The sequence below is a fragment of the Oncorhynchus nerka genome, linkage group LG27 (genome assembly GCF_034236695.1).
Source record: "Oncorhynchus nerka isolate Pitt River linkage group LG27, Oner_Uvic_2.0, whole genome shotgun sequence".
NCBI lineage: Eukaryota > Metazoa > Chordata > Actinopteri > Salmoniformes > Salmonidae > Oncorhynchus > Oncorhynchus nerka.
Genome location: NC_088422.1, coordinates 28,126,394 through 28,143,380, shown reverse-complemented (window position 1 = coordinate 28,143,380; position 16,987 = coordinate 28,126,394). Strand labels below are relative to the sequence as shown.

Here is a 16,987-nt window from a genome sequence, read left to right as displayed (position 1 = left end):
CTCAGCCAATCATGGCTAGTGGGGAGGTTGCTCACGTTTATTTGTGGCTAAACAACTGGACTCGTCATTTACCATTTTATTTGTATTTACAGATGGCATACAAGTTTGATATTAAGGCACATACTATTTCACATGCTCGAGAATGCATTTCTCCCAAAAAGACGCAATTTTATTATTATTTTTTTGTTTACGTTAAAAAATAACTCCTGTGAAGTCGTGACTTGCGACATATGCCTAGTTTCCTGAATCGGATCACAATTGCTTGACGAGCTCTGCACTGCAAGAAGTATGAATGCCCTGACTTCTGCCGAGGCCATATCACCGTAAATGCTGCATGACCAATGCAGACATCGGATTGACCATGCGCCCAGATCCATAATACACTTCCCTCGCCAGAATGCGCTCTCTCCCACTAATTTGTGCACATTCATTGTTTCATAACTTCATTACATTTATCATCTGTAGTACATTTACTGTTAATTCCTATAGTTTATAATATACAATGTTTGTTACTTTGTTTACAGTCATTTATTTTAATGCATTCAATATTATCGTTCTAGTCTTCCCGTTCTCATTGTCCGAGTGGACACGTTGTTTGCAGAGTGCACAACTTATGCTACACTTGTGAGAAACAGGTTTTTGTTTGTTTCATTCCATTTACGAGTTTTGTCAATTTAGTCATTTTTTTGTTTGGAGCACTCCGCTCCTATCAATGTTGAGTAAGGACACGCACACATAGATGTATGTAGGCCTATATGCTACCTGGCCTGCGCGCAGAGGTAGTCATATAAATGTGCCCATTTTGGGATCTGTGAGTATTTCTGATTGGCTTAATGCTCCACCACTAATGACTGTGGAGCTTCTCAAAGTAATGTTTTATTCACCTCAAACAGCAAGCAGACAAAATCTGTTTTCACCTTCATTGAGAATTACAATGGTTCTTTTGTGTATTTGAAAAATCTTTCCAGCTGTCTCCCTTTCGATAACCACTCAGCATAAAAGGGAAAAATGTCATGCTCTAATCCAATGCAAATGTCATAAAATAGACCTACCTGATTTGACTTTGACTGAAATAGGTTCCGGACCTCATTTTGGGTGCTGGTACTGTTTATATTTAGGTACAGGAGCTCCACAATACTTTTGATCTAAATTCTATAAGAGGAACAGGAGCTCAAGTAGTAGAACATTTGAGCTGCCGGTACTCAAGTTAATAGTTGATATAATGTTTCAAGTTCATTGGCTACACATAGCCTGTCTACAATGTGATTTATAGGATATTTATTTTTATTTTCTACCTGTAGGCTCCAATGTTTTTATCTGTTGGCTTTATGTAAGCTATTTTTACACAGTGGCAAGAAAAAGTATGTGAACCCTTTTGAAATACCTGAATTTCTCCATAAATTGGTCATAACATTTGATCTGATCTTCATCTAGGTCACAACAATAGACAAACACAGTCTGCCTTAACAGTCTGCACATCAACAATTATACAGTTGAAGTAAGAAGAAAATGCGCCTTCTGGAGTGGCCCAGTCAGTCCTAACCTCAACCCGATTGAGATGCTGTAGCATGACCTCGTCTGGTGTGAAAACCGCTCATCCCAAGAATATAGTGTAACTGAAACAGTTTTGTGAAGAGGAATGGTCCAAAATTCCTCCTGACCTCTGTGCAGGTCTGATTCGCAACTACAGAAAACGTTTGGTCGAGGTTATTGCCGCCAAAGGAAGGTCAACCAGTTATTAAATCCAAGGGTTCACATACTTTTCCCACCCTGCACTGTGAATGTTTACACTGTGTTCAATAACGACATGAAAATATACAGTTGAAGCCGGACGTTTACATACACCTTAGCCAAATACATTTAAACTCAGTTTTTCACAATTCCTGACATTTAATAATTTTAAAAGTTCCCTGTCTTTGGTCAGTTAGGATCACCACTTTATTTTAAGAATGTGAAATGTCAGAATAATAGTTTATTTATTTCAGCTTTTATTTCTTTCATCACATTCCCAGTGGGTCAGAAGTTCACATACACTCAATTTGTATTTGGTAGCATTGCCTTTAAATTGTTTAACTTGTGTCAAACGTTTCGGGTAGCCTTCCACAAGCTTCCCACAAAATGTTGGGTGAATTTTGGCCCATTCCTCCTGACAGAGCTGGTGTAACTGAGTCAGGTTTGTAGGCCTCCTTGCTTGCACACGCTTTTTCAGTTCTGCCCACAAATTCTTCAGCTTGCAAGCCTCCCCCTTTTTCCTCCAAACATAACAATGGTCATTGTGGTCAAACAGTTCTATTTTTGTTTCATCGGACCAGAGGACATTTCTCCAAAAAGTATGATCTTTGTCCGCATGTACAGTTGCAAACCATAGTCTGGCTTTTTTATGGCGGTTTTGGAGCAGTGGCTTCTTCCTTGCTGAGGGGCCTTTCAGGTTATGTCGATATAGGGCTCGTTTTACTGTGGATATAGATACATTTGTACGTATTTCCTCCAGCATCTTCACAAGATCCTTTGCTGTTGTTCTGGGATTGATTTGCACTTTTCGCACCAGACTACGTTAATCTCTAGGAGACAGAACATGTGTCCTTCTTGAGCGGTATGACGGCTGCGTGGTCCCATGGTGTTTATACTTGTGTACTATTGTTCGTACAGATGAACGTGGTACCTTCATGCATTTGGAAATTGCTCCCAAGGATGAACCAGACGGTTGTGGCGGTCTACAATTCTTTTTCTGGGGTCTTGGCTGATTTCTTTTGATTTTCCCATGATGTGAAGCAAAAAGGCACTAAGTTTGAAGGTAGGCCTTGAAATACATACACAAGTACACCTCCAATTGACTCAAATTATGTCAATTAGCCTATCAGAAGCTTCTAAAGCCATGGCATTATTTTCTGGAATTTTCCAAGCTGTTTAAAGGCACAGTCAACTTGGTGTATGTAAACTTCTGACCCACTGGAATTGTGATACAGTGAATTATAAGTGAAATAATCTGTCTGTAAACAATTGTTGGAAAATTTACTTGTCATATACCAAGTAGATGTCCTAACCGACTTACCAAAACTAGTTTTAATGATTCCAACCTAAGTGTATGTAAACCTCCGACTTCAATTTGAAGTATTCCGACCGTTTGCTATGAGACTTGATATTGAGCTCATGTGCATCCAGTTTCCATTGATCATCCTTGAGATGTTTCTACATCTTGATTGGAGTCCACCTGTGTTAAATTCAATTGATTGGACATGATTTGGAAAGGCACACACCTGTCTATATACGGTCCCACAGTTGACAGTGCATGTCAGATCAAAAACCAAGCCATGAGGTCGAATTGTCCGTAGAGCTCCGAGACAGGATTGTGTCGAGGCACAGATCTGGGGAAGAGTACCAACAAATTTCTGCATTATTGAAGGTCCCCAAGAAGACAGTGGCCTCCATCATTCTTAAATGGAAGAAGTTTGGAACCACCAAGACTCTTCCTAGAGCTGGCTGCCCGGCCAAACTGAGCAATCGGGAGAGAATGGCCGTGGCAGGAGATGACCAAGAACCTGATGGTCACTCTGACATAGCTCAAGAGTTCCTCTGTGGCGATGGGAGAACCTTCCAGAAGGACAACCATCTCTTCAGCACTCCACCAATCAGGCCTTTATGGTCGAGTGGCCAGACGGAAGACACTCCTCTTGGAGGTTTGCCAAAAGGCACCTAAAGGACACTCAGACCATGAGGAACCAGATTATCTGGTCTAATGAAACCAAGATTGAACTCTTTGGCCTGAATGCCAAGCATCACGTCTGGATGAAACCTGGCACCATTCCTACGTTGAAGCAGGGTGGTGGCAGCATCATATTGTGGGGATGTTTTTCAGCGGCAGGGACTGGGAGACTAGTCAGGATCGAGGGAAAGATGAACAGAGCAAAGTACAGAGATCCTTAATGAAAACTTGCTACAGAGTGTTCAGGACCTCAGACTGGGGCGATGGTTCACCTTCCAACTTGACAACAACCCTAAGCACACAGCCAAGACAAGGCAGGAGTGGTTTCAGTAAAAGTCTCAATGTCCTTGAGAGCCCAGCCAGAGCCCGGATATGACCTGAAAATAGCTGTGCAGCGACACTCACCATCCAACCAGACAGAATTTGAGAGGATCTGCAGAGAAGAATGGGAGAAACTCCCCAAATACAGCTGTGCCAACCTTGTGGCATCATACCCAAAAAGACTTGAGGATGTAATCGCTGCCAAAGGTGCTTCAACAACGTGCTGAGTGACGGGTCTGAATATTTATGTAAATGTCATATTTCCGTTTGAAAATGTTCATAAATTCGCAAAAAAATCTAAAAACCGGTTTTTGCTTTGTCATTATGGGTCATGGTGTGTATATTGATGATGAGGGGGGGCAATTTAATTCATTTTTGAATAAGGCTGTACTGTAACAGAATGTGGAAAAGGTCAATGGGTCTGAATACTTTCCGAATGCGGTATATGTCATTTAGCAGACACTTTCATCCAATACGACTTAGTCATGCGTGCATACATTTTATGTATGAGTAGTCCCGGGAATCAAATCCACTACCCAGGTGTTATGAGCACCATGCTCTACCAACTAAGCTACAAAGGACCACTGGTGGTGGTATACACAGCAGCTAGTCATAGTGAATATGTCCTCTTCATCAAGGGATGAGTTCAGCCAGGAGTGAGGCAGATTGCATTTCACTTGTAGAGTTCCTACCCTACTCATCAACTGTGCTCTGCTTTTACTGCACTGGTGCTGTGGCGTGTAAAGTGGCAATCGCAGATGTGTGGAATGTTAGCTAGCTCTGAGAATGTGTCCCGTGATCGGGGCTGGTGCAGTCAGTGTGTCTTACTTTCTACAGGTTCTTTTTCTACGTCAGAGTCTCAGGGGGAAGGTTGTTCTGCTCACTTCTCCGTTCTCCTTTCACCCGTCATCAACACAGACGATGACACACTGCTAGTACCGTTTCCTTGCTCATCAGCAAGTTCTGGCACCTGGAAGGAATGATTGTTCCCACTCATACTCTACCATCTGGCGTCAGTGGAAGTTGTTCATCATTTACATAGTGCTCAGGGAACAAGGTTGCTACACCCACACTTGCGGTCTCTGTTTAGCTAGCTACGTCCTGTTTATCTTCTACAGGTCAAATGTTAGCAGAAGTATTTTTGCCCATTTTCTTAATCTTTTCCAGATGATTCATAATTTAGTCCTTTTTTTAATAAGGGGCAAAAGAGCGTGGCTGTCCCTCAGTGGTGAAAATCGCCTTTCTCCGCTGTGGCCTGCTTGTGGGGACAGCAGTGTGTTTCTTTTGCTTGAGATCCTGCTGAGTGGCAGCATCTTCCTCCAGGGCAGCCAGGGTATTATTAGACACCGCCATCACAATGTGATCCTTGGACTGGGAGAGGGATGAGGAGGGGGATTGACCTGAATGCTGTTGTCCTCAACAAGAGCCCCAGGACCAGTGGAAGCAAAATAGCCACATAACATCAGAGATCCACCACTGTATTTTTTGTGGTTCTTTTCTGCTTATGTATCCTTAATTCGACGCCAAACCCAGCACTGGTATGCATGGCCAAAGAGCTCTATTCTATCAATATTGCGTAGAAACTATTTTTGAATACTACTGTTGAATGAAATGTAGAATGTGTGTATGCATAGAAATGTGATTTATGAAACAGTCCTACCTGTGTCGTACACACACGGGTAGGAGATAATCATTTAAATACCAGTTCTCAGCCTCAGTGCTTGTGCACGACCTTGGCTATTTACATTTTGAACGTCCCCTGATTAGCTATATATGGTTACCCCATATGTGGGTAATATACAACGCCTTACCATGAAAACCAAAAAAAAGCTCAGAAAATATACTTTTCCGAGGCTGAAATAGAGGTGCTATTGTCAGATTGAATACAACCAGAAGGTTTTATTAGGTTCACTCAGTTGTGCTTTGACCAGTAAAAATAAAAACACAGCTACAAAGAAAAGACTATTAGGACAATTGATGTTGCTTTAGCAATGGCAAATGTACTTCAAATGAGTAAACAACATTCACCAGTAAGCCATCCGCCCTCAACAGCTCCCTCCTGTAGGCGTGTAGGTCAACATTGCCTTTCTGCAGAATGAACGTGTTGTGCGTTCCACCTGGCCACTCTGCCACCACATTCAACAGCGTCTTTTGGGCATCACATAAACTGTCTCATTCAGAGTGGAAGCCTTTTTTGTTCACATAGTCTAACTCGTTTTAGGATGGGGCTTTGTGGGTGCCGTTTATTGCTCCGTTCGTTTTTGGGAATCCATTGATGGCAAAGAATCCCCTCTTGACTTAAACATGTTGTGCGATGGTGTATGGAAATGGTATGTTACAGTTCGTTTGGCTGATGATTGCCTCCAAAACATTGTCTCATCGAGGGCTGTGAGATGCTGATTGACAAGCTCCTGCTGAAATGTGCTTGTTGCCAAACCTGAGGGATTATAGCACTTGGATTTATTGTAGCTGGGGATTTTAACAAAGCAAATTTGAGGAAAACACTACCCGAAGTTCTATCAACACATTGACTGTAGTACTCGCGCTACTAAAACACTCGATCACTGCTACTCTCCCTTCCGGAATGCCTGCAAGGCCCTCCCCTGTCCTCCCTTCGGCAAATCAGATCACGTCTCGATTTTCTCCGTTCCTATAGGCAGAAACTCAAACAGGAAGCACCTGTGCTAATGTCTATTCCAAGCTGGTCTGACCAATCGGAATCCATTCTTCAAGATTTTTTTTGATCACGCGGACTGGGATATATTTCGGTTAGCCTCTGAGAAAACATCGACATATCCACAGACACGGTGACTGAGTTCATCAGGAAGTGTATGGGCGAAGTTGTTCCCACTGTGACTATTAACCTACCTCAACCATAAACCTTGTATAGACGACAGCATTTGTGCAAAACTGAAAGCGTGAACCACCGCATTTAACCATGGCAAGGTGACTGGGAATATGGTCGAATGCAAACATTGTAGTTGATTCCCTCCATAAGGCAATCAAACAGGCAAAACGTCACTACAGAGACAAAGTGGAGTCGCAATTCAACCGCTCAGACATGTGACGTGGCAGGGTCTACAGGCAATCACGGATTACAAAGAGAAAACCATCCACGTCGTGGACGCTGACGTCTTGCTTCCGGACAAACTAAACACCTTCTTTGCCCGCTTTGAGGATAACACAGTGCCACCGATGCAGCCTGCTCCCAAGGACTGTGGGCTCTCATTCTCAGAAGCCGTCGTGAGTAAGACATTTAAGCGTGTTAACCCTCGCAAGGTTGCCGGGCCAGACAGCATTCCTAGCCACGTCCTCAGAGCATGTGCAGACCAGCTAGCTGGAGTGTTTACGGACATGTTCAATCTCTTCCTATCCCAGTCTGCTGTCCCCACTTGCTTCAAGATGTCCACCATTGTTCCTGTACCCATGAAAGCAAAGGTAACTGAACTCAATGACTATTGCCCTTTAGCACTTACTTCTGTCATCATGAAGTGCTTTGAGAGACTAGTCAAGGAGCATATCACATCTACCTTACCTGACACCCTAGACCCACTTCAATTTGCATACTGTCCCAATATATCCACAGAGAGTGCAATCGCCATCACACTGATCTATCCCATCTGGACAAGAGGAATACCTATGTAAGAATGCTGTTCTTTGACCTGGGTCTGAACCCCGCCCTGTGCAACTGGGTGCTGGACTTCTTGATGGGCTGCCCCCAGGTGGTGAAGGTAGGAAACAACACCTCCACTTCGCTGATCCTCAACACAGTGGCCCCACAAGGGTGTGTGCTCAGCCCCCTTCTGTACTCCCTGTTCACCCATGACTGCGTGGCAACGCAGACCTCCAATTCAATCATTAAGTTTGCAGACGTTGGAGTAGTAGGCCTGATTACCAACAATGACGAAACAGCCTACAGGGGAGGAGGTGAGGGCCCTGGCGGAGCGGTGCCAGGAAAATAGCCTCTCCCTCAACAAAACAAAAGGAGCTGATCGTGGACTTCAGAAGACAGCAGAGAGAGCATGCCCCTATCCACATCGACGGGACCGCAGTGGAGAAGGTAAAACGTTTCCAGCTCCTCTACGTACACATCCCTGACAATCTGAATTGGTCCACCCACACAGACAGTGTGGTGAAGAAGGTGCAACAGCGCCTCTTCAACCTCAGGAGGCGGAAGAAATTTGGCTTGGCCCCTAAGACCCTCACAAACTTATACAGATGCACAATTGGGAGCATTCTGTCGGGATGAATTACTGCCTGATATGGCAAATGCACCGCCCGCAACCCCAGGGCTCTCCAGAGGGTGGTGCGGTCTGCCCAACGCATCACTGGGGCCACACTGCCTGCCAATAATTTTGACCCCTTCTTTTTATATATATTCTTATATTACTTGTTAAACAAAATACATTATCTGAGCAATTGTATTTTTTCACCGACCATATAGCTCAGTATTTGCATTTATTTGATCCACTCTTTTTTGTGAATCTTTATCAAGGGTGCCAATAATTCTGGACCTGACTGTAAGTTCTGTCAAATGCAATCACTGTATGGAAAGAATGAGTTAAACAGGAGAGACATAGAAGAGGAATGGGGAGTGAAAATAGGAAAATGGCAAATACAGAGAGCAGCACAGATAAAGGGAAGTGGAGGAGGAAGAGACAGAGGGACATGAAAAGGGGGAGCAGACTAGACTATATAATACAAGCAGCCTGTCTAGCAGGGAAATAACTAGCTCTGAATAGCCCTGTCGTTGTGTAACGTAATCTCACGAGGACCAATGTACTGCATACTCAGCCACGAGCCCCTTCTAAAGCACTCTGAACACTAACACCGTCTAGCTTTACAATAACACGCTCAACATCAGTATCAGGAATGTGTAAGAGGTAGTAATCTCAGTGAATTCATTTGCCTGTGAAATTAGTTTTGATTGAACAAGGACAAAGTGATACAAGTACCTATATCGCCTCAGGCCAGTTATACTTTCAGCAAATGTATAGTACCATCACTTTTCTCACTGTAGTAGAAATGTAAAAACTGTAAAACTGCTCTGTACTGTACTGTATTGTACTGAAACTAGTTCTTACATACACTCGTGCTCTAAATTAAAATGTTTAATTGGTAGCACTGGTGCTTCCAACTTAAACATGATAAAAGCACTACAAAATGTTGGAGCACCAGAAAATAAGATTTGTGACTAACATTCCAGTTTGGAGTCCTTGTACATACACTGAGTATACTAAACTTTAGGAACACCTTCCTAATATTGAGTTGCACCCCACTTTGCCCTCGGGAACAGCCTCAATTCGTCTGCGCATGGCCCACGTTGACTCCCTTGCTTCCCACAGTTGTCAGGTTGGCTGGATGTCCTTTGGGTGGTGGATCATTCTTGATACACACAGAAAAATGTTGTGAGTAAAAAAAAACTCAGCAGCGTTGTCGTTCTTGACACTCAAACCGGTGCGCCTGGCACCTACTACCATACCACGTTCAAAGGCACGTAAATATTTTGTCTTGCCCATTCACCTTCTGAATGGCACACATACATAATGTCTCAAATCTTAAAAATCCGTCCTTAACCTGTCTCCTCCCCTCCGGGGCGGCAGGGTAGCCTAGTGGTTAGAGCGTTGGACTAGTAACCGAAAGGTTGCAAGTTCGAATCCCTGAGCTGACAATGTACAAATCTGTCGTTCTGCCCCTGAACAGACAGTTAACCCACTGTTCCTAGGCCGTCATTGAAAATAAGAATTTGTTCTTAACTGACTTGCCTAGTAAAATAAAGGTCAAATTTAAAAAACATTAATCAGCACTGACTGAAGTGGATTTAACGGATGACTTCAATAAGGGATCATAGCTTTCGCCAGGATTCACCTCGTCACTTTTTCATGAAAAGAGACAATGTTTTGTACACTCAGTGTTGCTACTGTGGTATCAAAGACTTGATTAACACTTTGTGTAGTAAGCAGTGCTCAACCATAGATACCCTCTGCTGTGTGTTGATATGTAATGGAGTAGACTAAAGGCTGATCCACAGGCTTAGTTCCACGGCAGCATGACCGACCTCCACCAAACACAATGACAGCCTGGTTTTCTCTCCTCAGTGAGATATGGAGTGAAGGACATCTTCTGTCTGAGTCTCTGCTTATTGATGGGCCCTGGGAGGACAGAATAGGAATGAGGTGTGTGTGCGGTCTGTGTGGTTGGAGTTTGGAGGGGGAGGCTACTGAGATCTGGAAGGTCATTCTTCACATCTCTTGAGCTATGACTTAACCAAATGTCCATGCGTGGCACACACTGCCAACACTGCTCTAACATGTGGCCTGACTTGTCAGTCTGATTGTGATATTTATGCTGTTGTGGAAACTAGGGCTGTTGGGGTGATCGTAATACCACCACACTGGCAGTCATGAGTCATGACCGCAGTCAAATTCCACTTAGTGACGTAATCTCCTCGTATGCACCCTGGACATGCGTTCAGTACCCAATCGCTAACTACTGTCTGGTTGCTAATGGCCTGGCACTCAGGGCTCTATTGTCTCTCTAACCATTCTGCATGCAAATGAAATCCAAAATCACAACAAACCCAAAACAGTATGGTGCTTTTAAAACTCACGTCACTGTGATTGAATAAACAACAAGTTGAAACTGGGTCGAAAATATGATCATTGTGAATGTTGTTTCAAAGCCAAACGAAATGGACAACACTTTCGAAGCTGATTCATTCAAAACACCCATAAGCATATGAGCTTATGCATTCGCATAGGCCTATATACACCAAAATGATGTAGACACCTGCTCGTCGAACCATCTCATTCCAAAATCATGGGCATTAGTATGGAGTTGGTCCCCCTTTTACTGCTATAACAGCCTCCACTCTTCTGGGAAGGTTTTCCACTAGATGTTGTAACATTGCTGCGGGGACTTGCTTCCATTCACCACAAGAGCATTAGTGAGGTCGGGCACTGATGTTGGGCGATTAGCACTGGCTCGCAGTCAGCGTTCCAATTCATCCCGAAGGTGTTCGATGGGGTTGAGGTCAGGACTCTGCGCAGGCCAGTCAAGTTCTTCCACACCAATCTCAACAAACCATTTCTGTTTGGACCTCGCTTTGTTCACAGGGGCATTGTCATGCTGGAACAGGAAAGGGGCTTCCCCAAACTGTTGCCAGAAAGTTGGAATCACAGAATAGTCTAGAATGTCATTGTATGCTGTAGGATTAAAATGTCCCTTCACTAGAACTAAGGGTCCTAGCCCGAACTGTGAAAAACAGCCCCAGACCTCCTCCACCAAATTTTACAGTTGGCACTATGCATTCGGTCAGGTAGCGTTCTCCTGGCATCCGCCAAACCAAGATTCATCCACCAGACTTCCAGATGGTGAAGCATGTTACACCACTCCAACTGATGCTTGGCATGGTGGTCTTAGGCTTGTGTGCGGCTGCTCGGCCATGGAAACCCATTTCATAAAGCTCCCGATGAACAGTTATTGTGCTGACGTTGCTTCCAGAGACTGTTTGGAAGCCGGTAGTGAGTGTTGCTCGTACAGTCATTGGCATGACAATAACCGGCTGACAAAATGTTCATGACCACCACAGCCCTAGTGGAAACTCAAATACCTTTCCTGGAAGACTGAGGTGATCTGGAAGCGAACAAGTCCATGCCAGACTGCTTGGATGACATACTTGTTTGTTTGAGTGAGTGAGTGAGTGTGTGTGTGTGTGCGCGGCCCCCTACATTTATTTTCCCCCACATTCTCCTGTCTGCTGGACTGTCATTAGGTGGATTGTTCTGTATTGTCAGTTATGATACTGACATGTCTCTATCTATACTGATTATCTTTTGGAACAGGCTGTTTTCATGGTCAGAGATAGTCAGGGGTGCTTGTTTCCTTGGGTTCAACATTACCGTTGACACAAAAAAATATCTAACTTTAAAATGTCACCTAGGCTAAGATTAGTTGTGCACCTGCTGTAGTGTTCTGTTCTTGATCTCTCCGTGTGAGTGAATTGACTGAATCATGTGATATCAAGAACACCTGCTAACATGAAACCAACAGGATGTTTATCCCTGGTCCTTTCAATTATCTTATGGAGCGGAGCGCACATGCGGTACCAGTCAAACTTTGGACACCTATTCATTCCAGGGTTTTTCTTTATTTTTACTATTTTCACCATTGTAGAATAATAGTGAAGACATCAAAACTATTAAATCACACATATGGAATCAAGTAGTAACTGAAAAAGTGTTCAAACAAATCAAAATATGTTGTATTTGAGATTCGTCAAAGTAGCCACCCTTTGCCTTGATGACAATGTCGTACACTTTTGGCATTCTCTCAACCAGATCATGAGGTAGTCACCTGGAATGCATTTCAATTAACAGGTGTGCCTTGTTAAAAGTTAATTTGTAGAATTTCTTTCCTTCTTAATGCGTTTGAGCCAATCAGTTGTGTTGTGACAAGGTAGGGGTGGTATACAGAATATAGCCCTATTTGGTAAAAGACCAAGTTCATATTATGGCAAGAACAGTTAAAATAGGCAAAGAGAAATTGACAGTCCATCATTACTTTAAGACATGAAGGTCATTAGAGTTATAAGTTCATCAGAGGATAAGTTCATTAGAGTTACCAGCCTCAGAAATTGCAGCCCAAATAAATGCTTCACAAGTAACAGACACATCTCAACATCAACTGTTCAGAGGAGACTGTGTGAATCAGGCCTTCATGGTCTAATTGCTGCAAAGAAACCACTACTAAAGGACACCAATAAGAAGAGACTAACTTGGGCCAAGAAACACGTGCAATGGACATTAAACCGGTGGAAATCTGTCCTTTGGTCTGATTTTTGGTTCCAACCGCCGTGTCTTTGTGAGACGCAGAGTAGATGAACGGATGATCTCCACGTGTGTTTCCCACCGTGAAGCATGGAGGAGGAGGTGTGATAGTGTGGGGGTGCTTTGCTGGTGACACTGATTTATTTAGAATTGAAGGCACACTTCACCATTATGGCTACCACAGCATTCTGCAGCGATACGCCATCCCGTCTTGTTTGCACTTAGTGGGACTATCATATGTTTTTCAACAGGACAATGACCCAACACACCTCCAGGCTGTGTAATGGCTATTTGACCAAGAAGGAGAGTGATGGAGTGCTGCATCAGATGACCTGGCCTTTACAATCACCCGACCTCAACCCAATTGAGATGGTTTGGGATGAGTTGGACCGCAGAGTGAAAAGCAGCCAACAAGTGCTCAGCGTATGTGGGAACTTCTTCAAGACTGTTGGAAAAGCATTCCAGGTGAAGCTGGTCGACAGAATGCCAAGAGTGTGCAAAGGGTGGCTACTTTGAAGAATATAAAATATAAATGATATTTTAATTTGTTTAACACTTTTTTGGTTACTACATGATTCCATGTGTTATTTCCTAGTTTTGATGTCTTCACTATTATTCTACGATGTAGAAAATAGTACAAATAATGAAAAACCCTTGAATGAGTAGTTTCCAAACATTTGACTGGTACAGTGTATGTTCACTGACACATGCTGCACATACTGTACAACATGCACGCTCTATCAAAGCTTGTGCTCACTCAGCATGCATTACATATGTTTGTGTACACATACACACAATCACAGACAGTCCAAAGTTAGCTTAAAGTTGGTTGAATAATTGGGATTTTTCATGTGTGGTATTAGACTGGGTATATGATCTGCAGTGGGGACAGGCTTTAACATGGGGATCTGGCAACAGCTCTGGTGGACATTCCTGCAGTCAGCATGCCAATTGCACACTCCCTCAAAATTTGAGACATCTGTGGCGTTGTGGGACAAAACGGCACATTTCATCGTGGCCTCTTATTGTCCCCAGCACAAGGTGCACCTGTGTAATGATCGTGCTCTTTTTATCAGCTTCTTGATATGCCACACGTGTCAGGTGGATGGATTATCTTGGCAAAGGAGAAATGGTCACTAACAGGGATGTAAACAAATGTATGCACATTTGAGAGAAATACACTTTTGTGCGTATGGAACATTTGTGCAATCTTTTATTTTGGCTTATAAAACATTGGACCAACACTTCACATGTTGCGTTTTATTTTTTTCCCAGTATATTTTCACACTCCATCTGCAGCAGTGTGTGGAAATGTGTTGTTCTTCACAAGTACAGAAGACAGTCGGGATGTAGGTCCTAGAGAACTACTTGAAAGCCCAGGAGAACTAATCCTCTTTTTGATAGATAGTCCTCTCACCAGATGACCCCCCCCAACCAAACACCTCAGTGTTTTACACAAACTCAGAAGTCATTGACTTAACTCTGCCATAAGAGGTTTCAGAGCTTAAGTGGTTGCTTGTCAGGCAATTGTATTTAACGTCTTAATACTGAGGGCCATGTAATCTAATCTCTACCTACCTATCCTTTCTAGACATTATATCAATGATTTTCCTTCCAAAATCACACAATCTTTTCCTAACTCACGCAGACTCTTCTTTCATCTTGGCCAGTCTCTGCTTTTACATAATTTCTCAGAGAGATATATATCCTTTAAGATATATCCCCTTTAAGATATATCCTATAACAAGGGGTTGTTGCAGCATTCCAAGTATATGATTAGAAATGGAGATGTTTAGCAGACAAAACACTGGTAGGCTTGTGTGTGTGTCTATGATGTGATGGACGTGTATGACTAGCAGTCTGGGTGCTCGTCATCTCATCCCAGCCAGTCCATTCCATCCCCCTCCTCCTGACATTTCAGATGCAGCAGGTCAGAGAGCAGCAAGACCCAGTCTCATCCTGCCTGCCTGCCTCTCCTAGATTAGGCCAGTTATATAACACTCATTACAGCAGTTTAAAAATAACGCAGAACAAAACCCAAGCTGAATCACACACTCTCATTTACTGTCCGTGTGTCTCTACACACACACCATGCACTAGGGGCGGGACGATACCAGTACTGCAATACTCGTTAGTACCGTGGCAAGGAAATAAAACACAAAGCAGATTTAATTTCTTTTTTTCTCTTAATTTCAGCCTTAATGTTGGAAACAAACATTATGTTGTCATCCAGTCACACATTTATTTTCCAAGCAATAGCACATAATATTTTACATAGACAGTTTTTAATATACCAAAATTAGTCTGTTTTGTGTGTTCATTTTTGCCATGGAATAAATATCACAATACTGGTATTGTCACAGCCATACCATACACATGATGAACCATACACTCACACACAGACACTTCTATTTCCTTTCCCTGTCTCGCTCACAGACACACACACGCACAGTGGGTTTACTAGGAGGGATTAGTGGTTTATTAGGAGTTGTGTTGGAAAAAGATGTAGTTATTTTCAGCAAATTCATTGGTACACCCTTACACACTTCCCATGCTGGTTGCTTCTGTCATCCTGGGCTAAGTTTAGGATATACAGTATTTTAACCGTCTATTCAAATACCTAGTCAATGCTTGTAAAATGCTAAGCTACATGGAACAATTATGGACTATAGTCCTCTTTGAATGTCCCTACTGTATACAGAATAGATTGAGTACAATATGTTAAAGGTAGTTAAAATGGAGAGGGTGCACCTCGCCTGCTGACATTGTTATTCCTCAGAGAAGTAAAGCCTGTAAACTGACCCGGCACAAAGACCTCCTATAGTCAGCAATACCACTGAGACCACTAGACTGCTGAGTGGGGCTCTCTGGTTCCAAGGCACAACATAGCCCATCCTTTCACTTCTATGTAAAGAAGGCATTGCAAATTAAGCTATCCAGAGTAGGGCTAGGCGATATATCGTGTATACCGGTATGGATCCACATTCCAATATAGATTTTTACAATACTTCTATGAAGGTATTCGATACAGTGCTAAATAAATTCAAAGTTCTACAAATTGGACTACTTCACTGTCCTTTTTTGTCCTAGTTTGGGTGAGTATAAAACCATCAGAATGAAGAAAGCCAAATATAATCACTTAGAATACATTTGTTGCCATTCTAGGGTCATTCACTACTCATAAAACATTAACTTAATATTCAGAAACTTAAAATACTATAAAATACCACCGTACTGTCAAAAATGTGAAACACATTGTGGTATGATATTTGGTCCATATCGCCCAGCCCTAATCCAGAGTTGAGTTTCATAGATGATGCAGTTGTAGAATGTCTTAATAACCCCCACCCCATCTTGTCCTTCAAACTGTGTTTCATCCTTCAAATTAAACAAACAATACTCAAACAGAGCCTGGTCTGTTCTATGAAGTCTGATTGTATATTCATTAGTGTGGTCTAGTGACTGTGAGACACTGACACAGGCTTTCATTACCCAGAGGACTTCATTACCGTAGTGTGCTGCTGCCTTCCCAAAGGAGACACGGGCAGGGTGTTAAGATCACTTGTTGCTCAGAGCCACCCATATCACAGACCGCACACAGATACAGACAGACACAAAAATGGAGAGAGAGAGACCGAGATGCAGCATGTCATTGTTGCCTCTAAACCGCTGACTGAATTAGGCTGGACAGTTAAGAGTTGCAGTCTAATCGATGGCTGCAGTCTAAACATACAAGCAGATTTATCTCTTTGCCGCCATCTCTGTGTCCTTTCTAGAGGTCCCAGGTTTAACTGCCTACTCTGTCTCCTGTTTGCCGAGCAACATGACAATATGCAGAATGTACTATGTAAACAGTGTTGGTATTATGAAACACCAATAAAGTGTTGAGTTAAGATTCTCTGTCACCTCTATCTCCCTCCAGGACCGGGGCAGCTCCATGGGGAAGCTGGAGCCCATCTCCCCCGTCAGCCCGGCCCAGATGGACCCAGATCTGGACCTGGTGCCAGCCCGCTTCTCCAAGGAGGAGCTCATCCAGAACATGGACCGTGTTGACCGGGAGATCACCATGGTGGAGCAGCAGATTTGCAAGCTACGCAAGAAACAGGTACAGGTACCGTACAACCATGGGTTATAC

General features: G+C 43.2%; 1 protein-coding gene across 1 annotated transcript in view; it reads left to right on the top strand.

Annotated features, from left to right (window-relative positions):
• Nucleotides 1–16,987, top strand: part of LOC115111193 (nuclear receptor corepressor 2-like) — a 178,232-nt gene that overhangs the window by 70,055 nt on the left and 91,190 nt on the right. Inside the window, 1 exon segment of the mRNA XM_065011528.1 lies at nt 16,775–16,957. Within this exon segment, the coding sequence (XP_064867600.1) occupies nt 16,775–16,957 (183 nt within the window).